Raw genomic sequence first — 22,966 nt, 5'->3', positions numbered from 1 at the left:
CTCCATCTCCATTGTCTCAAATAGCTTGGAGATAAATGACTGCGTACTTGCGTTGCGTACACACCAGAGGGGCTACCGCGAAAACCGAAATTCGCAAATTGCGGGGATCTTACTCTTTTACTCCAATGAAGGCGTAATTAGAGTGACAGAGAAAAATGCCCGCAATTGACGATTTTCGGTATTGGCGGTAGCCCTACTGTACACATCGAGCTGTTAACGGCCAACTTTACTGCTCTATAGAAATATAGCTATCTCCCTTGTACAAATAGGTGGGTTCCTATCTATACGATTAAATTTTAGGTGTGTACGCACTTTCGTACGCACTAAATGTGTGACATCCTGTGACATCAAATCAATACTTATTATTCTAGAGTGGCAACATCAATAAAAAAGCTAAAATTGACAGATGATGTTGTAATGTTGATGTTTTCCTCTGAATATAATTCAACACGTGAGCCGGGAACATAAATCATAATCCGCCTGTGTGTAGAAGAAAAATCTTGTAACCCAATGTTCTGTGCTACAGACAGATAATGCGGCTTTCAATACAAGTTTTGTCAATACTTTTCATATTCCGCTTATCTTACACTAGCTGCAACGATGTTTCTAGCGAAAAATGGCCAACAGTGGGCATATCTGTGCTGGTTCGCAATAAAGAGCACACATTGCCCTATTTCCTGAGTTGTCTGACGGGATTGGACTATCCAAAAGACAGGCTGTATATTTGGTAAGTGTTAAACAATCGGTCGCTAAATGGGCATTAATGTGTTAGAAAATCAGGTCACCTCATTAAATTTGTGACACGCGTTTGTTTTTACAAGCTTTTATTTAACTTGCAATGTACCTATGTAAATCTGTAGTTATGTAACTATGTTTGTACAGGTTAAATCTTGCAAGCTCAATTTGACCCATTTCCGACTTCGGGGCTGTCCATAAATTACGTCATCGATTTTTTACCATTTTTGACCCCCCCCCCCCTAAAATCATCCAAAAATCATGCTTCGAATGACCCCGTTTCCTCCTACGTCATGCTACCATCATCCGATGTCCAGACCCCCCCCCCCCCCTAATTTGAAATGACGTAATTTATGAATAGCCCCTTCCAATGAAGCTTTTGCAGAAGAAAAATTTGCATACATGTGTAAGTCGGGTGGCAATGCAATATTATGGTACCATCGATTTGATCTGATGATGGAGACAGGTGGCCATAAGAACTCTGTGATAAAACAAAGCAACCTAATTGTGTTTGGGGTTTTTTAGAATGGTCTCTATGAGTATTAGTTGTCTGTGGAAAGAAAAGTACAGTCAGCGATAAAAGCTTGTACCAAAAATGGAATTTTTGCCAAAAGCTTATTGAATACAATTATCCGCATGTGTGCTACACAGCTCAGAATATTTCCAATTATGTGTTGTTTTAGAATGTAGAGATTCAGCTATTAATGATGCGAATTGTTGATTCAGAGTGAGACCTTTGACCTAAGGAAATGATAATATAATAATAATATATGACAACTACTTCTTCTCTTCTTCATCTTTAAACAATGTTTCAGATAGGTATATATTTACCTATCATTTTTTTTTAATATGTTTGGCTTGGATATTAATATGATTAACATGCTTAGTGTGGTTTAGTATATTCTAATTACCACAGCAAACATGATAAGCTAAGAATTTTTTTTTCTTAGCATGTTTACTTGAGGTTGTTGTGACCCTAAACAAGTATCTCTACATAGAATAAAATGAGGTCACTCCCTCTATATACATAAATCTTAAAAATTATGCAACAGATTTTAATATGATTTTCAACAATAAATAGAGTGATTCAAGAGAGAGATTTAGATGTTTTATTTGTTAAGGCAATGTGTATAAATTGATTGAAAGATGATGATGATTATTATCTACATTGCATCCATACAAAGTTGGGGTGCGTAGCTAGTTTAACACATTCACTGCCAAGAAAAAGCTTGGTGTGTTAATTTTGTATTGGAAATGGGGCACTTTGCCACTGCAAATGTTAATATTAGTATTGTTCTAGTATGGTTGGACCTTGTGCTATTATTATGGGCAATTGCAAGTTAAGCTAAGTGGCTTTGCGAAGGAATTAAACTATTTAATCAATGCAGCGAAGTTGTTAATTGTTTTGACTGTTTTATTTCTCAATATTAGATAGAAACACCTTCTTTAAGAATTAAATAAAACTGTAAGCTTTTATAAACAAACACTTTAATTTTTTTTATTCATTTGGAGATCCAACAAATTATAGTAGAGACAGGCAGCCAATTATAAGAAAAGTTCCTGGTGACCATATTTTTTTGGCTTTATGTTTTTAATACTAGATAAAAGGCCTCCAAATATTCTTTCACACCTATGTTTATATTCATATTCATTATGGTAATGCTGTTGTTTTGCGAATGCAATAACATTGTGCTATTATCTCTTCAATCTACCTCTGATACAATGGTCATCTAATGTAACATCACGCTCCGCGATCGTTGCGCCATTTAGGGTCCTAGCTAAATTGGTTGTTCAGTCAGCAGCAGAAGTTGCTAAGCGGGCGAGGTGTTCAAAATTACCTTGACACGCTCTTATTCTCTTAACAATAAAGTCGCGTCAAGATCATTTTGAACCCCTGACCCGATTAGCAACTTCCGCTGCTGACTGTTCCAATTTAGCAAGAACCCTAAATGGCATAACAATCCCGTGTGGTGACTGTATATAAGAATTTATTTAATAATAGCTAAAGCTAATCTTTTATAAACAGGATATACAGTGATTTCAATGAAGATGGCAGCATAGGTATTCTGGAAGAATGGGCAGCTAGACACAAGTCTGACTACAATGATATAATAATAACGGCTAATAAAACTAGTGGGCCTCGTCACGAAGATGAGAAGAATGCTGTACATTGGAGTCCGAAGCATTTCAAGCATATTATACGGCTAAGAGAAGAAGCATTGAGTTATGCTAGGAAAAAATGGGCAGACTTTTTATTTGTAAGTGTAATATTATGTACAAACAGCAACACTCTTAACTGTACAGTCACCAGCAATAATATGTTACTCTTCGAAGGCCCCAAAAATATGTGACACGCTCTTATGGCTCTACAAATAAGATCGTGTCAGATATTTTTGCGGCCTTCGTTGTGTAACATACTATTGCAGGTGACTGTACATCGGTGGACATTATTACAAAAGGCATAAGGTCCACTAATGGACAGTTAACAGTGTGGGCAATAGTACCTACATTTGGAAAAATTTACCTTAGAAGCAGAAAAATCAGTAATATTTCACTTTCCATCTCTGTAATAGGGCAAAAAAAGAAAAAAGAAAATTACTGATCAATTTATAATACATTTTATGAAAACTTGGCATTGCATAACCTAGAAAAAATATACCTGGGGGTAATTACCCCCGTGGGGGTAAAACTGGTATTTTACGAGGGTAATAAGCTAACCTAATATAACAATACAACAAACGCAACAAATGTTTTATTTTTTATTACCATTGGGAGGAGGGGTAAAATCAGGTTCCCTAGTTAGTCATAGGGGTGACCGGACAGAAAAGGTTAGGAACCACTGCTCTAAACAGATGCATCTTTCACGTGTGTTGTATATACAACGTTTTACAGTATATATGGCTCTTTGAATTTTCGATATAGGCACGTATTGTGCTAATTACCGACCTAGGGCGGTAAAGTAGCGCCATATGTACTGTAAAATTTATTATAGGCACAGTTTATGTCTTACTGTATTTTGTAAAAATAAACCAACTTAGTAGAAGCCTTGCTAAAATTTATCAAACTTTCTATTTCTGTAAATTTTTTTAGTATATTGGCCAAAACATGACATTGAAAACAATACATTGTTATATTCATTGGTTTGTATCCTTTCTAATTTCAGATGCTGGATGCTGATGTGTTTCTCACAGAAAAGCAGACTCTCAAAAGTCTAGTCAGGAAAGATGTGCCAGTGGTGGCCCCCATGCTCATCTCCGACGGCCTCTACTCTAATTTTTGGTTGGATATCACTCATTCTTGTTGCATCTTGTTGTGTCTGATGCATGACCTCGTTATAAAGGTGCTTATTTCATTTTAACCTTAAAGAAGATGGGTTTTAAGCCCACTGCTAACACGTTCCCATGCTAACCCTGTTATTATTCATTTAATCACTACATCTTATAAAACAAAGTCCCCCACCGCGTCTGTCTATTTGTATGTTCGCGATAAACTCAAAAGGTACTGAATGCAATTTCATGCGGTTTTCACCAATCAATAAAGTGATTCTTAAAGAGGGTTTAGTTAGGTGTATAATTTGTCAAGGTTTACCCGTGCGAAGCCGGGGCAGTCGCTAGTTTTTATTAATATTGTTGTGTTTTCTTTGCTCGCAAACTCGTGAACGTGGCTTGCAAGTGTGTTTCCATTTTAAGGCAGCTGTCCGACCAGTAGCGAGAAAGCGAAATATTTCTTGTGCAAGATACACACCTACCTAGGGGCTATTCATAAATTACGTCAATTCAAATGGGGGGGGGGGGGGACGTAGGAGGAAACGAGGTCATTCGAAGCATGATTTTAGGATGATTTTTCGACAGTCGGCTAGCAAGTACTTTTTCTAAGAGTAACCAGTTGCCCGCGTTAAAAACCTCGGTGTCACTTTTTGTTGAACGTCGCTGATCGGACAGTTTCGCTAGAGGTTTTAATTGAGATTCGTGCCAGGCCACTTTATAAATAAATAAATAAATTAATAAATATCAGGGGACATCTTACACAGATCAACCTAGCCCTAAACTAAGCAAAGTTTGTACTATGGGTGGCAGGCGACGATATACCAGCATCACACAAACAAATGCCCTTACCGGGATTGGAACCCAGGACCATCGGCTTCACAGGCAGGGTCACTACCCGCTAGGCCAGACCAGTCGTCAAAACTTTTTATAAACAGCCTTTCCACTGCAGCATGCTTCATGCAAATCATTCATTTGTAAATGTAGCAATTTTAATCATTGCATATTCTTACGTGAATCTTGTATTTGCTTAATTCACCTTTTTCATTCCATTATTTTTTGGCTGCATGGATCGTTATTATAATATCTAGGTTATAAAAATGCGGGCGAGTCTAAAAATACTATATGCATGTCATATTTCAGGTGTGGAATGAACGAGAACTATTATTACGAAAGAACGGACGACTACAAGCCGATCTTAACAAGAACCGAGGTTGGATGCTTCAGTGTCCCTATGGTGCATTCCGCGGTGCTCATATCACTCAGACGTGAGGTGTCTGACGGCCTCACCTATGACAATACGAAGATAAAGGGCTATGAAGGACCTGAAGATGATATCATAGCGTTTGCTGTCAACGCGAAATATCATGGTACTGTGAAACCTATTACATATAATAAGGAATAAAATGTGCTAATAATCAGAAAACAATCATGTAGTCAAATTATAGTTGGTCAAACCATTGTCAGCCAGTAAGAACCAGGAAAACTATACTTATCCTTTTCTTTTGGGTGCTAGTACTAGTGTAAGACAAAGATAGTATGATTCTCTCTGTCTATGATTGGAATGAGACAGTTCTTTAACAATTGAGAGACACACATAGAGACACAAACTATAACAATTGATAAAAATAAGGTGTTGCCACTAATGTCAGTATCCCTCATGTTAGGTTTTATAGATGACAGTATAGCTAACGCATGGTGCAAAAGTTCAACGAGGGTGTGGGGTGTTAGGGTCAGCAACGCGCATGTGATACATCTGGAGTTGCAGGCGTCCATAGGCTACGGTGACCGCTTACCAGCAGGCGGGCCGTATACTTGTTTGCCACCAATGTAGTACGAGTGTAAAAAAAATATATATTAAAAAAATAAGTAAACCAAAAACATTTTTTCGAATAACTTCTTTAGATGGTTCACCCACATGTACGAGGTGCGGTCGAAAAGTTTCCGGCCTGACATAGAAAATAAGAGCATACATTTACAAAACTATTTTTATTATTCGATATATTTCCCTTCTATTTCAACACACTTTTTAAATCTGTAAATTAGCTTTTCTATCCCCTTGTAAAAGTATTCTGAAAGTTTGTCCTCAAAATGGGCGTAGACCGCATGGGTCACTTCACCATCTGAAGAAAATCGTCTTCCCCTTAAGTCTACCTTAAGTTTCCAAAACAAATAGTAGTCACTTAGGGGCCAGGCCGTGACTATACGGTGGGTGGCGAATTTCCTCAAAGCCACACTTCCCAACAAACAATTAGGCGACACTTAGCACTTATTTTATCACCTAAAGACATATAACGGCTGGAGAATAGCTATATACTCTAAGCTTACAGGCTCTGGTGACATCAAGGTCTTTAAGAAGTCCATGTATAGCTTTAAGATCCACAGTAGCCGTTTTGGCCGCTATAATGGATCTTAAGCAGCTAGTGTTATAGCTCAAAGTGAATTCTACCACCTTAACATCTATATGAGTAATAAGCAGCTGCAATTTTCACTTAAGGTTCTAAACAGGCGATAAAAACTCTTTTATATCTCCGTTACTCGCAATCGCTTCTTAACTCTCTTGTCTCACTTACAGTCGAAAAGAGAAGTTATGAGTCACTTTTATAGATCATGTAGTCGCAGACGGGCGTTATTCAATACCTTAGTACATCTTATAGTGTTATTAGAGTCTTACTTACAACCTAAGCCTATAGCGCCATGTTAATATGACCGATGAATCAATAAGCAAAACGAAAACTGTTAATTAGAATGTAAATACTTAATAAAAATCGATAATTTTACTCAATATAGACATAATGTTAGTATTGTTGTATTTAAAACCGGACTTCACGTATATTGTGTAATTTTGCGAAAATTAAATACGGTGGACCACAATTTAAAAAATATTATATTCAGATAAATATGCAAAGGATCAGAGGCCCTTTAAAATTTTGTTAGTAATACATATAGTTATTGACAGTGTAATTAATTTCGCCATCATAAATCCGCAGATAACACCGGCATCGGTGAACTAAAATAATTATTTGCTTTTATTTATCCGCCATTACATTTCACTTCAAGCTGTCACAGTGCAAGCTTACAAATAATAATACAAAATGGAAACATCTGCAACCAAAGCAGTCAGGGCTAAGGAAAAAATGTGCAATTACCTTCTTGAGTGTTACAAATATTGACTTTAAATGCTAATATACCATCTAAAGCTGAAAGTATCATCTATATAGCTCTACACTACTACTCAAACAGTTAGTAGTCGCTTATTTGGCACCCTTTTAAATCCTAAGTTGTTAATCAACGCTATTACAGCACTACTTTAGCGCTCTTCTACTACAACAGTTTGTAGTCACCTATATGCAACCCATATAGCTTCTAAAGAATTAATTAACACTATTGTAGCTCCACTATACCGCTCTTATGTCTCTTTTTTTATCCCCTAACCCTACTGTAGCACTGTTATAAATCTTACGGTGATAAAATTTGTGCCCAATCCGGGGTTAAAACGGGGTTATAGCCGGCTATAACTCCTATTTTTAGAGTACTAACAACACCTAAAGAGTAAATAGGCGCTTATATAAATCTCTTGTAACCCTTAAATTTAGCGCCTAATGTTAGTTGGGTTTGCAACAGCAGCCTTGGTAATTAAAGCAGTGTGAATGGGCGCATCGTAGTAGAGAAGGCGCACACCTCTGCTAAGTTTTCCCCGAAGTGTGTGCTTGATCACCTCTCGTAACTGTTGTTTAAGGGTAGCGTAGGAGCTGCCAGTCACCGTGGTATAACTTTCTTTTATGTCCATCAACCGTATTCCTTGACAATCCCAGAACATGGTAGCCATGGTTTTTTTAGTGGATTGCGTTACCTTCGCCTTCCGAGGCCGCTGTTCACCATGACGACGGCACTCCTTCGATTCTCTTTTATAGAGGGAATCATAGTACAAAACCATTGTTTCGTCCCCAGTAACAATTGACTCCAGAAAACTCTTTCCATGTTTTTTATAGGCATCCAAAACTTCCTGAGAGCACGCTTTTCGTTCATTTCGCTGTAAGCTTGAAAAAAAGTTTCCACTTCCTGTTGTTCTAATCGCCGCGAAATACAAACCGCAAACAATAGAAACCCAAAAACTATAACCAAAAGAACAGGATAAATGACAATAAAAATGACATATTTTTTTTCTTTTTTTAAAACGGCCAAACCATTCCAGCCAGAAATATTTGCACCTCGTACCTTTATGAATAGATATAATAAAATAATAGAAACAAAATCCTTATTCTCACAGTCTGAAAATATACAAAAGATGTGAATAAAAATAAATTATAGTTACAACTTGTACAGCCAGCATCAAAAGTGGCGTATGAAGCAACACGCCAAAAGTTTCTGCCACATTATAATCGTTACTCATGTAGATAGTACATATCTCCTTTTGATAAGCTACGACATCCATATTTAGCCGTATTATTTAGTATGGAGACGGCCGCTATATGACGGCACAGCTATCCTAGGAAAACCGATCTTTGGAGAATGATAGATATTTTTGACATTCCTGTACTTTTAATGCCATTTAAACCACTGGGACCTTGACATAAAGTTTAATTTTGCTGTAATTACTTCCAGGCATCAATCTAACCGTCTGCAACGACCTCCTATACGGCTTCGTCCCCGTGCCGCTAGAGGACGGGGACGACCTAACTCAAGACCAGGAACAGCTGCTGAATGTCAAACTAGAAGCCATCAGCCGAGGCTCCCCTATACCTCTACTAGATACCTTCAAGTCTCTGATAAAATACCCGAAACGTTGGAGGTTTGGATGCGATGAGGTGTACATGATCAATTTGGAGAGACGGACGGAGAGACGGCAGTTGATGGAGATGAGCTTTAAAGAGCTTGGGATGGAGGTTACGGCGGTTAAGGCGGTTGATGGGAGGTATGTTCTGTTTATAAAATTTTAGTGGCTTATTAACCTTTTGGACGCCAAAGACCGATATATCCGCACCGCAGGTTCAACGCCAAAGACTGATTAATCGGTCACAAACCACAGAGCAACATAGACCTACGTGCATATGCATAAAGTACAATTTTAGTTTTGACACTTCGGTGACGTGGCGTCCGAGTGACAGCTTTTGTGTTTGACACGGCGTCGAAAATGTTAAAAAACCTAGTGGGCTTAGAAATCTATTTTGATACCTATCAGTTCAATAGTTTATGTCACAAAGCTACTTTTTTCACAGACTTTATAGACGGACCAAAATAACTCTACACTGAGTCGACGTGCAACTATAATCGTCATGTTTTCATAGATATTTGACGTTTATGAAACACTTCCACCTTTTGTCATTGCAAAGTCGAGGCATAATTAGCTTGCTCCGACTGTATAAGTACTTTTATATACTTTTTACAAGTTAATAAAAAATCTGTGTACAACTACAATAAACTACAATAAAATCAAATACTAAACAAGTTATTATTTTGCAGAAATCTGGACTTAAACGATTTGAGAGAATATTCTGCCACAATAATGCCTAACTACATGGATCCGTATCATAAAAGGTATTATAAATGAATACTCTAAATAAGTTTTTTTTTTAATAAAAATTTAATACGATTTTTTTCATAAATTTTAGGGTAAACTTGTAGAGTCTGTTCGGAAAGAAAAGAGTCGCGGAATGTATTGGGCCCCATACATTCCACGACTCTTCTCTTTCCGCACAGACTCTATGGGCTGCTAAAATGTTCTTAAATTGATTCAATGATCACTCACAATATTCCCGAAAATAATTAACAATTGTAACAAATATATTTATTTGATTTCAGACCAATGAAGGCGGGCGAGGTCGGATGTTTCCTAAGCCACTACTATGTGTGGGAAAAGGTATTGTTATAACTTTTTTTCACTTTTCTACCGTATCTCTTATTCGTGCCTCTTCAATTCATATACATAAATTGCTTTGATATTATTGAACAGGGAACGCGCCATTTTCTACCTCTTTCGCATGCGCATAATTATTTTGCTGTTCTCGGCGAGGCATTGACAGTGCTAGTGACATATACCCTAGAAATATTAGAAACGGTGAACGACTTGTAGTTGGAATGCAAAAAAAAACTGCTATTTTTAACAATAACTGCCCTGCTATGTGTGTAGAAATATTTAATAAGTTGCCACCTGACATTAAATGCTCGCCAATTAATAAATTTAAGAAAACCCTACATGAATGGCTGTTAAATAATAGTACATTATTGTCGAGGCTCGGAAGTAGCTACTTGCAGGCTGAGGATTCGTTTTAAACGGACGACCTTGGGAGTCCGTTTAATTGAATCCGAAGCCAGCAAGTAGCCTTCCAGCCGAGTCATATATAGTGCTTTTCTCAAAAATGGTGCAAGAAATATAAATATCATAGAAATATTTTACAAAAGCAACGTTCTTACGTATATATTTTCACAGAAAAAAGTAGAAACAATTGAAAAAATTAGCTTTGCCGCCTTTTTATTTTTTTAATAAAAAAATAGAAGTGTATTTTTCTGCCGAAAATACGTCAACCTATTTGAGACAGCTAAATAGTCGCGGTACTAATCATCTGTTTGGCTGTTTAATGGGCCTGTGCCTTCATTTGATATGGCCATTTCAAGTTTTAAAAAGTTTGGAACTCGACAAATAATGGAATTTGTATGCAACATTGCAGTCCCAAAATCGAGACTGCAATGTTTTTAACTTTTTAATTTTTGACTGACCATAAACTACGCGCTTCGCGACCTATTTTTTAAACGGCAAAGTCGACTTTGCCGTCCATTTTTGAGAAAAATGTTTTATTCGCTTCACGGTTATTTGAATGACTCATAATAATAATGTAGAACATAATTTATATAATACTTAGCTTAAGAAATACAACAAATATTTGCATGCTGTTTGTGGGCGGTTGAATTAGGAGAAACTTTATGTATATACAACAACTGTAATCTGACCCTATTCACGCAAATAAATAATTTATGATTTATTTATGATGTATGATTGACCGTCAGATCATCGGCGGGACAGCGATATAAATTGTGCGCGTGCGATAGAGATAGAAAATGGCAGATCAATTTACGAAATTGTTCGTACTTATCATCCTTACTTTATTTTATACAGACTGCACTAATATTTCTTAACCTATAGCCTTAACAAGAGTTTGACACTGACCTATGTACTCGCTAACGTCTGCGTAAGTTACTTTCTATACTTCTAAGTTCTAGCTCGCACTAAATATGCGAGTACGAGCTAGATGTACGAGTAAGTCACGCACACGTCAGCGAATATGTCAGTGTCAAACTCGTGGTAAGATAACCAAACATTTGTTTGTTTTCCGTACAGATAGCGAAGCAACGCCACGGCATCGCGCTAGTATTGGAGGACGACATCCACTTCGCGCCGTACTTCCGGTACCGCTTCCAACAGCTGCTGAGGGAACTCAATCACTTGGACTGGGATCTCGTGTACGTACAGTCAAGTGTCAATATAGTTGGTCAAGCATATGGTATAATAATATACTCCGCCTGGTATTCTCTTCCGACCACGTGACTGACACAAGCCTACGTCATCATGCGACAGCGCTATATGATAATATGCAATAGCGCCATACAAAGTGGCAATGTTATTGTGACGTAGGATTGTGTCACTCTGGGAAGAGAAGACCATGTTTTATTAGACTATGGTCAAGCAGATCTTGTCAGTAGAAAAAGGCGGCAAATTTTTAAAAATGTAGGCGCGAAGGGATATCGTCTCATAGAAAATTTGAATTTCGCCCCTTTTTCTACTGACAAGATTTGCTTGACCATCTTTATATAACTTATTCAAAAATACTTAGTTCGCTGACTTAAGAGCTATGGGACATATTTTTGAGTATGATGTGTGCACCCATATTATTACACTTCATTGTACAGTTAGCATCAATAGTAGTGGATTAAACAACGCATTAAAATGATCTGCCACGCTGGAATGCTTTTCCAAATAGGGATATATAGTTCTTTACTACAGTTTGTGTTTATAAGTATCTGTCACAGTGTAATGGGGTTGGCCGGTCGGAGTATTTAGCAGATGGCGCCAGCATAGCTTGCCCTGTCAGTCCCTAGAATTGTGTAAATTTTTTTTAATGGAATTTTATGCCGTGGTTTCCAGCCCTTTAAGCCAAATCTCATAGAAAAACCGGCCACGTGAAAGTCGGACTTGGGCACGAAGGGTTCCGTACCATTACGCAAAAAGACGGCAAAATAATCACGTTTGTTGTATGGGAGCACCACTTAAATATTTATTATGTTATGTTTTTAGTATTTGTTGTTATAGCGGCAACAGAAATACATCATCTGTGAAAATTTCAACTGCCTAGCTATCACAGTTTATGAGGTACAGCCTGGTGACAGACAGACAGACATACGGACGGACGGACAGCGGAGTCTTAGTAATAGGGTCCCGTTTTTACGCTTTGGGTACGCAACCCCAAAAAGGGGGCAAGCTATGGCGCCATCTATGCAAACCTTTGACAGTTGCCAACCCCGTTATTCTAAATATAGAGACATCACTTTTTGTTAAGTTATTAGAGAATGGTAGATACTTTGACGTATACCTAGTCTGATCCGCAAGTTTTAAAACTGACTTTAAAAGTAAGCATCTCATACGCACTGGGCGCATTGTACGCATCTCGCCCCGCCGAGAACCCACAATAACGCAGATAATAAAAAAGGCTTTTGTCAAAAAAAAAATTTTTGATTACATTTTTAATTTTTTTAACAGGCAACTCCTCATCGAGACAATTTTAACAAACCCTAACACAATCAGGTTGCGTTGGTTAATTAATCACAGAGTGCCTATGGCCACCTCCTCATCAGATGATCTCGATGATACCATAATATTGCATTGTGACTCAAATAAATTACATATGTACGGCAAAGGAATATAATGTCAGTACCATTTCGTACCTTGTCACAGTGACATTAGTATGAGGTCCCTAGCCACTTTCATATTGATTGTCACTGGGACATGGTACGAAAATTAAATTCTTTATTGTAGGTACGTAAAGTTTCAGCTCAATCGAATAATAGAAAATGGGTCTAATTTAACTAGTCAGATTTGACCCGAACATACAAACATCGCACATCAAACAAAAGCTTGTACAGTCAGCAGCAGAAGTTGCTAAGCGGGTGAGGTGTTCAAAATTATACCTTGGCACGCTCTTATTCTCTTAACAATAACGTCGCGTAAAGATAATTTTGAACACATCGCCCGCTTAGCAACTTCTGCTGCTGACTGTACCTACAGATGTAGTGCATAATTGTTTTCCATCGTATTTTCTCGGAAACGTTCGTATTTGTCATGCTAGTTCAATCAATATCAGTACTTTTTGTACCGAGACTGACTGAAATAGCAAGACACGTTCGTAAGTTTCCGTGATAATACGATGGAAAATAATTATGCGCAACATCTGCAAAAAAAAGATTTTTCTTAAAAAACTTCTTCGATTTACAGATACATAGGGCGCAAAATCCTTCAAAGCGACGACGAAGAATATGCCACGGAGCACACAGTCCGTCCCCTGTACTCGTACTGGACGCTCGGCTACCTACTGAGCGCGCGGGGAGCGACCAAACTACTGGCGGCCAGGCCGCTCGACGCCATGCTGCCCGTGGACGAGTACCTGCCCATCATGTTCGACCAGCACCCCAAGTGAGTGGCCAACAACCAACTAGATTAACTACAGTCAGCCAGGGAATAGAGAATATTTCTGCAATGTTCTGCCGCCAGAGTGCAGCACTATAGCACAAACCGTAAATATTCAAAGTTGCGGGCGGGGATTACTTATGGAATGTTATTGTTCTCATGTTTTTTGTATAATTTACCTATTTACTGTAATTGCTGTTGGACTTCTCAATAAATAGAAAAATTGCCAGCAATGAGAGAAAACTAATTGCAACCGAATAATTCTCAGCTCTTGCAGTTGTTAGAGCTATATTCTCCAGGGGTGGAAGTGTTGAAAGGGCATAACGCCGCGAGTAACTTCGGAGAAAGCGCAGCACACCTCTCAACACCCCTGAGCCGCTCACGCCGGTGTTGCGCCTGGCCGTCTTTACGATGGCGCATCAGGTGCCCATCTAACGAGTGGCAAGTCATCGCCTGCCTCGATAACACTGTATAGCACAATGTTATGGCAGGTGTCCGGAACTCTTAGTGTAAGGCCTGAGTGGACGCTCGGAGCGGAGCGTTCGGCGGGGCGTGCAGCGGGGCGGGCGAGCGTGAGATAGAGCGTCCAGAGACTGGCCTCAGTGCACGCTCCCCGCTCGTGTGAATTGGACGTATCCACCATGACGTCGATGTCAGACGAATTTCTTGACTTCTTTTTAGAAGACAATTTATGGCTCAAAATGAGTTGTTTTTCTACAAAAAAAGGTCCTAGTGTCGTAGTGAAGCAAAGAAGACAGTTTGGAGAGTTTTCCACTTTATACGAAACCTCAACGGCTCGGCCACGACATTGCGCGACTTGCGACGGCGGCAGCGATAACCATAGGTTGGAGCGAGACACAGCGATCGGACATTTCGTTCCCACCTATGGTTGTCGCTGCCGCCGTCGCCAGTCGCGTAAAGTCGTGGCCGAGCCGTAAGATGCAATGAAGGCATATTATTCCGTGAATACACAAGGATGACTGTGACCCAGTGAAATGCTATACATGGAAGTATTCTGTCCGCTCAATTATGACCCAACGCAAACTACCCCGCGATAGGCGGTACTTACAAACTGCTCGATTGGCAATCTCAGTACCACCGAGATGACAGTCAGTGACAAATGGCTAAATTGATTTATAAAAACAACGTTTTTTTGTAATTAAAAATATATTCATGTGTCGTGAAGTGGTGCAGAAGTTATTTTAGTTCATACCAAGGACAGTGGAATCACTTTTCACTTGTAGTAAACAGATAACTTCAGTAGAATTTGGAAAAACATGACGATTTGTTTTCAATACTACCGTGCTAAGCTAAAACGTAACAACTGCATTCGACTTTCATAACACCATACGACTTTTTAAATTGCGAGGATAATAGGGATGGTGTTATGCTAAATGAAGTAGACTATTTTATTAACTTGTGTTTGGTTTAGGTATTTTCTATATAATTATAAATGTAGTAATAAATTCCTTCTTACAGATTTGTATTTTCCTTTTTTATTTCATGAGATGGAGCTATAAAAAAACTACCTAGTTATTTCAAATTAATAATCAAATTTGGTATTGTCATTTTACATTACTTTCCATTCAGATTCCCACAAGATGCTATTCGCAGAGAACTATGGAAAAAAGCTGTCCAATTAGAGAGACATGAAATTGAGTGGATGCCTGGCAAGATATCTAGAATATGTTCTATTCATGAGATATAGCCCGTGAGATAATCATACCCGGTCTCCTATATGTAGATACATTTTTCCTATCATGCTTTCACTGAATTAATTTAACAAATACACACATTATCTGAAAATGTTGATCATTTGAATCCACCCTCTACTGTCACATATATGTAGGTTCTCTCTCAAGCCATTTCCGTCAGTAGAAAAGAGCGGCAAACATATTAACTCACATTATAGACGGGTCTAACGCGAATTATATTCAATTACCTTGATTTACCGACGTAAATCAATCAATCATGTAATATGTGTTCAAAACGCGAAAGTTTAAAATATTATAAGAGCGGCAAATTTAGAAAATGTAAGCGCGCGAACGGCTGTGGTCCTATACAAAATTTTAATTTTGCACCTTTTTCTACTGACAAACTTGCCTGACCGGCTTTTTCATTTCATTTCATTTATTCAGTCACAATTTACATTGTATATGAATATAAATTATAATTAAAATTAAAAATAAAACTTAAATTATATCATGCAGCTATAACTATTATTTTACAAGACTTAATAATATTATTATATAATATTTACAGATATGGTATGTCAGAATAATTATTGAAATGTTAAGTATAATATAGGTTTAGTCAATAAAGATTATTATCATTAATAAAGTCCTGGACAGAATAATAGGACTTCCTTAAAAGAAACGCTTTAAGCCTTGCATTGAAAATACGATGATCTACTATAGATTTCAACTCGATTGGTAATTTATTAAATAATTGAATAGCCTGGACACAAGCAGCATGCTTCGGTATATTGAACTTGGCTATAATTTTATTAGGAATGTCTTTTCTTCTAGACAAGAGCCTGTTCTCTCTTTCGCTCTGGTTTTCAACCTGATGTAAATGTTTTATCAGATCAGAGAGCAGGACAAGAATATACAGGGACGGCACAGGCAAGATCTTAAGTTCGGTGAAGTGATCCACGCAAGAATCTCTTTGCGAGATTCTAACAATGGTACGAATAGCCCTTTTTTGCATCTTGAATGCAGAGTCCGCATTGTATTTATAACCATTGCCCCATAGTTTAATGCTGTACCTAAGCTTTGACTCTACTAGCGAATAATATACCATCTTCAAGTGTTTTATTGTCAGTTCGTCTCTCAAACTACGGAGCGCATAGCAAGCAGAACTCATCGAACTGTTTACATGATGCACTTCGTGTTTCCAGTTTAATTGTGAGTCTATATGGATACCCAAAAATTTAACCACATCTACTTGATTTATACTGACTCCATTTAACTTAACATCTAAAATATCCGACTGTCTCGTTGTCGCTGAAAATAGTATTGCGCTTGTCTTCTTGGTATTTAATGTCAAATTGTTTATTCCGAACCACGTATTGAAACCCATAAGAACCGCGTTTACTGCTTCATTGAGTTCAGTTATACTACTTGCCGAAATTACTGCATTTGTGTCGTCGGCGAAAACAACAACCTTTACACGCGGCATTTGCTTATTTATATAAGATATTAAATCGTTTATAAATGCAACAAAGAATAATGGACCCAAAATAGAACCTTGCGGTACTCCACGTCTTATGTCGATCATGTCCGATTTGTACACTTTCTCGGTGCCGCATTCAATAGCCGTAAGTTCGACAAACTGTTTCCTGTTAGTGAGATAGGATTCATACAGTTTTAAAACCTGTCCCCGAACTCCATAGTGCTCCAATTTATTTAAAAGTATTTTATGATCGACCGTGTCGAAAGCGGAGCTTAGGTCAAGGAACAGTCCAGCTACTTTATCTTTATTATTTATTGCGTGTACCACGTCTTCGATTAAGGCGTCCGTAGCTTCACGAGTGCCAACGCCTCTACGATACCCAAATTGTCTGTCTTGTAACGCATCACAGCGGTTGAGGTGATTTTGCAGGCGCGATTTCATAATTTTTTCTAGTATTTTAGACAGAGTTGGTAAAAGTGATATGGGTCTGTAATTCTTTGGATCACTTTTTATTCCTTTTTTGTAGATTGGCAGCACTTTTGCTATCTTTAATTGTTCGGGGAAGCTACCTAATTCAAAACATTTATTGAATATCTCCGCAAGTGGCTCGGCCAGTAAGTCCACGTTGTCTTTTATAACTGTTATGGGAATTTCGTCATATCTAACAGAAGATTTGGGAGCCATTTCCTTTACCAGTTTCCAAACCTCATAGGGAGTTACTATGTCTAATTCCATGTTAGGTTCGATTCTTTTAGTGCAGTCTTTAAGCAAATCTACTGCCTGGAGAGAATCGTTGGCAATATAGAAGTTACTGTGGTCAAAACACTTCGAGAATATATCCACTTGTTCCTGTGGATCTACTATAACTTTGTCTGTGCGAAGTATTAAAGTTTCTCGTGTTTTTGTTCTTGTTTTATTTCTGTGTCTGTTCACAACTTTCCATATCGATTTACTCAAATTGTCAGCCTTAGCTATTTCTCTTTGAATCGCAAGCCTTTTCGCATTTCTAATTATTCGTTTGTAGATGGTAATGTACTTAGACCGATAACTTATTAGACTTTTGTCACAACTTGATTTGTCCACTGTATTCAAGAAACGCTTCATTTTGCTAGATGTCCTAATACCTCGAGATATCCACTGAAAATCTGAGTTGTGAGTACTTCGTTTCTTTCTCTTTTTAACAAAGCTGCTATTGTAGATTCCACCTATTTTGTCAAAAAATGTGTCAATTTCCATCCCACTCCACGTTTGCCTTTGCAACTGCTCTCTGAACATTTCTTTATTGGCATGGTTAAAAATTCTATTTTCAGTGTACACGTGAGCATTAGATTTACCTTTCAAATTTTCCAAGGCCAGATTACAAAATAAACCTGCATGTCCGTCGGCTAACGCGTTATGGTCTGTTATAACAGATCTTATACTAGCTGATGATAAATTGGATAATATATTGTCAATGCAAGACTCATGTAGATTTCTTTTGTAGGTTACATCGGTTACGAGCGGACTAAAGTTGTAAGATTTTAAGAGAGTTATAAATTCCGCCGATTTATTGTCACATTTTAGGAGATCTATGTTAAAATCGCCACATATTATACATTGCTTGTTGAAGAAATGTTCAAGCAGTTGCTCGAGTTTTTCCATGAACAGTTCTACGTTACTAGCTATTGGGTTGCGATAACAACAAATTATACAGAGACCCGTTTCGCAATCTTTTACACCGCACACTTCAAAATATTCTGGTTTATAGAGAGATTTACAAATCTTTAACTCTTCAATGTCCCTTTGTTTTTTTACTAAAATTAGACTACCTCCTCTTGTCTTGTTAGTACGAACGTTATAAGAAGCCATGGTATAAAGGGGCATGTTAAAGATGGATGCTGTATCCTTGTTGAGAAAATGCTCGGTGACGCAAATGTAATGAATTTCTTCTTTCCTGTTACTTAAATATACTTCTAAGTCATCTTTTTTATTATTTATACCACACAAGTTCTGGTGAAAAATATTTAAATTTACCACATTTCCAGTAATTAAGGAGCCCAGAGTAATGGTGGATGACCTTGGAGAGTCTCGTCTAAAAAAGCGACGCCAGGGATTACATTTTGCGAAGATAATGTTCCCGTGTCTACCTTCGGCGATTCCACATCACATACAATTCCATGATTTAAATCTGGGACGTTAGAGATTCCATTTTGCGAACCTAAAGTGCTCGTGTTAGCCTGCGGTAATTCATCACAACTTACATAATCAAGTTTTATAACTGACACTTCAGAAATGTCATTGTTCGAGCATGATGTGCTCGTATGTGCCTTCGGCAATTCATGTTTCATAATTTCAAGGTTAGAGTCACAAGTCAATGAGGCATGTTTTAGATGAGTTACCGAAGCATACAGATCCCTTAAGATTTTGAAAAACCCCTTGTCATTTAATTCACCCGTGAACCTACAAAACATGTTATAAGAATATTGCAAGTTCCTATTTGTATCAAATAAGTAAGCATACTCATACATACAAATATCTTCATATAATACATGGTTGAATAATTCAATACGTCTATTAAATAAGTCACTATAAATTGAGTATCTAAAGTTTGGGGAACATATTATTACATTGGTATGCTGTGTATTTTGAAGTTTGTTCCTTATAAGGGCAACAATTTTATTATAATCTTTTGTAGTATTAAAGTCTGCGCTCCCAATGAAGATAAAACAGTAATCGTTGTGCGTGAAGTGTTGCAGTTTTGTTTCAATTCCTTGCAGTAGTTGTTCAACTCCGCCGTGAGGGGTAATATAGTGGCATATTTCATGTCCTTCGAACACAGATTCCGCCAGTTTTAACACTTGATTAGTATTATTACTACTCACGAGGTAAAGCTTTGATGGATTGGTACATACGTCCTGTTGTGTAACCCTTTTCTCGTGCATTTGTTGAACAGATTCAATAACTTCTGGCTCCTCTGATGGTAAAGTAGGTCGCAGTCTTCGTTTAAGATCCTGGATAATAATTTGTAGGTCGATTATTTCTTGTTTTGACGCCGACAACTCGTTTTCTAATTTGGTCGTAATATGTTCCATCTTTAAGATTTTAAACGAGTTATTTGGAGACAGGCTTAAATCTGCAGTGCCACTAGAGTGGGACTTGCGAATATGTTTGTTCGATGACTTAGGGGTTCTGCAGAGATTTTTTAAAGTACTTAGTTCCTGTGTGAGCTTGTTAGTTTGCCGAGTAAGTTGATTTTTTTCAAGGATTACGTTTTGCAGTTCATTCTCTGTACTCGCTAAAATAATTCTTAAACTTTCGATTTCACGTTTTAACTCTGTGACAATGGTAGACTCGTTAGTTAAATCTAGACTTCGTGACAGCTCCTCGTCTGAGATTTGGAAATTGTCTTGCATATAGCTTTCCGTATTCACCAATGATTCGATTGATTTTGATTTTATCAATGGGCTAGCCTGTACGGCCGAAAAAAGTGTAGCCTTATTAGGCTCATCCGTCATTGCGCTATATACATATAAAATATTCTGAACTGAAAGTGGGGATTTATTGTGACTCCGCCTGTTCAAATATTTTTGACCCGATTCGTGTACCCATGTAAATTTAGCAGACTGTATAGCCAGTCCGATTTCTAAGATCAAGTTCGCCATAAGCGGGCATTACATTATACAATTTGCAGAGCGCTAATTAAGTGTTGCTCGGCGAGATAAAAAAGAGCTTGTTCATTACACTACACTAGCTAGCGACGCTAGTTAGTGTCTTATTTTCATTTCAGCAGTGATCATCGTTCGAATCGAACGTCGCGTTTCGGTCGAAGGTCGCGTTTTTGGTCGAATTCTTTGTACATTTTGAGAAGCACTTTGTTACCATAATTTCTAATGTCTTTGTTTTTGTAATCTTTATGTTTTTTATCCCATAAAAATGGTATGTCTTTATAAAGTTCATGATTGAAGATGAAGATTTTAGCAGTAGGTACTTCCTTTTCTCTAGTCTGTGGCTCCGTCGTTTTGAACTGAAATGCAATAACTAAAACAATAAAACATCCATCATACGCGTGTTCGAGTGCGTCGGTGGCGTGCCGACAACTGACCTTACACAGTAAGCGCTGAGCGCGCTAAAACCATTTACACTATGCGTTCTAGTGCGCTAGATAGCGTTAGTGCGGCAGAGCACATGCGATCGCACTAGATTGGGTCACTAACTGGCTAACTGTCTTTACACTATACTAAATTAGTGCGCTAACTCAGCTAGCGCACTGCAAATTGTATAATGTAATGCCCGCCATACATTTACTATGGCGTACTTGATCTTAGAAAAACGGACAGACTATACCTGAACGTGACTTCGCACTGCCATGCAGATTGATAATAAAATATGCAAAATACTTATTATAGCGGAATACATTTATACAACAATGATATATTTACTTATGTTGAGTTAGTCTGTCATGTCATAACAACATTTTAACTAGTTATCTTTTAATCTGCATTAAATTATTATACGTGAATTATTTGACTGGTTCTTCACTGTATGGCATAAACCTATCCCTGTCCAAGTCATATTCTAATCAAATATGAACCGCAAACTCTCAGCGGCCAGTACGTACAGCAAGAAGGTTATTAGCGGATTAATGTCGCTGATTGGTAGTTATTGACATTATATGCATTTCATCTACACTTAGCTATGTACCATTAGTGTAATAAAGATGACTCTTATTTTGTTTACCAGCTTTGATTACAGGCTCTGTAAACGCGTCGTCTTATTTGAATGTAGGCGTAATTGTGTATGTGTGCTAATTTGGCCCGAGAATTTGAACGGTAATGTTCCTAAAGGCGGTATCCATGGTTATATATGATCGCAGCTGTGACCACATTTGACTACATATTGAAGAAAATTGAACCAATATTAAAACTACGTAGTACCAATTTCCATGCTGCAGATTCTATTACTCCAGCACATTATTTGTTCGCTCGACATGACTGCACGCTCTTATCACCGCTGCAAATCTCAAACGGGTTTGAATCTGTCCGCGACGCCCCGCTCGACGCTGCATAGCCCGCAAACTTGCCCGCTCGACATTCACCTATATGGTTCAGCGTCGACTCAGGACACTAGTATGAGCTTCATTTGTTTGACATGCACGCTGCACGCCCCGCCCCGCTGCACGCCCAACTCGAGCGTGCACTCAGGCCTTACACTTAGCAATAGCCCAGTCTTATTTTCCACCAAATTTAAACCATAGACCAGCGGGCTCAGCACGGTTCCATTTTTATCGACTATCGATATGCGCGTCCCTTTCGCACTTACATCCTTGTTAGAACGTGACAGGCATGGTGACAAGGGATAAAAACGCGACCGTGCTAAGCCGCCAGGACTCCTTTCATTTTTCTATAATAGCTCCCAATGCCTGCTGAAACCGGTTTACGGGTATTTATGTACCCGTGAATGGGTTCCAGCCAATGTTCTACATGACATCAAAGCTCTCCAAACGGCCTCTGCCTGTTGGATCTATATCACCACGCACGCTTTATTAATGACCGGGCTTGAAAACCCGAGAGTTTGTAACGGAGAAACAAATAATAATAATAATTCGGCCTATATACGTCTCACTGCTGGGCACAGGCCTCCTCTCATGCGCAAGAGGGCTTGGGCTATAGTTTCAAAAACAATTGGTTTTTTAAGTAACCCATTCTAACACCCACCGTACTAATAATGTATTTTTGTTAACAGTGACACATGGAAATCATACTTCCCCAACCGCAACCTGTTGGCGTTCTCTGCGGCGCCTCTCCTGATACACCCGACACACTACACCGGAGACGAGGGCTACATCAGCGACACCGAGGACTCCACCGTATTAGGCGACCACGGTGAAAACGGTGACCCCGGTGACCTCGGTGACCGCGGCGACCGCGGTGATCGCGGTGACCGCGGGGCCCCGCCTGAGCACGTCAAGAACGAGCTATGACCGCTGCCCTCTTTCAAAACCAAGATTCCTAACCAAACGGCTAATGTAGCCGTGAAAAGGCGACGGAGGCGAACGCTATGGAAGTAAGGTTAGACAGATATTGATGTGGCTAAGTGATATTTACAGATAACCACTAGATCACGCTTTATTTCGTTTTGT

General features: G+C 38.4%; 2 protein-coding genes across 2 annotated transcripts in view; one reads left to right on the top strand and one right to left on the bottom strand.

Annotated features, from left to right (window-relative positions):
- LOC134804104 (uncharacterized) overlaps nucleotides 1-22,966 on the bottom strand; it is a 450,088-nt gene that overhangs the window by 47,320 nt on the left and 379,802 nt on the right. The window lies entirely within an intron of this gene.
- On the top strand, nucleotides 441-22,965 carry LOC134804060 (glycosyltransferase 25 family member). The gene is made up of 10 exons (XM_063776956.1): nucleotides 441-727; nucleotides 2,762-2,993; nucleotides 3,899-4,014; nucleotides 5,142-5,368; nucleotides 8,604-8,913; nucleotides 9,462-9,536; nucleotides 9,801-9,858; nucleotides 11,335-11,456; nucleotides 13,483-13,680; nucleotides 22,570-22,965. The coding sequence occupies exons 1-10, from the start codon at nucleotides 534-536 to the stop codon at nucleotides 22,805-22,807; spliced, it is 1,770 nt and encodes a 589-aa protein (XP_063633026.1). The 5' UTR covers nucleotides 441-533; the 3' UTR covers nucleotides 22,808-22,965.

Source organism: Cydia splendana, chromosome Z, assembly GCF_910591565.1.
Source record: "Cydia splendana chromosome Z, ilCydSple1.2, whole genome shotgun sequence".
NCBI lineage: Eukaryota > Metazoa > Arthropoda > Insecta > Lepidoptera > Tortricidae > Cydia > Cydia splendana.
This window is presented reverse-complemented; position numbering and strand designations above follow the sequence as displayed.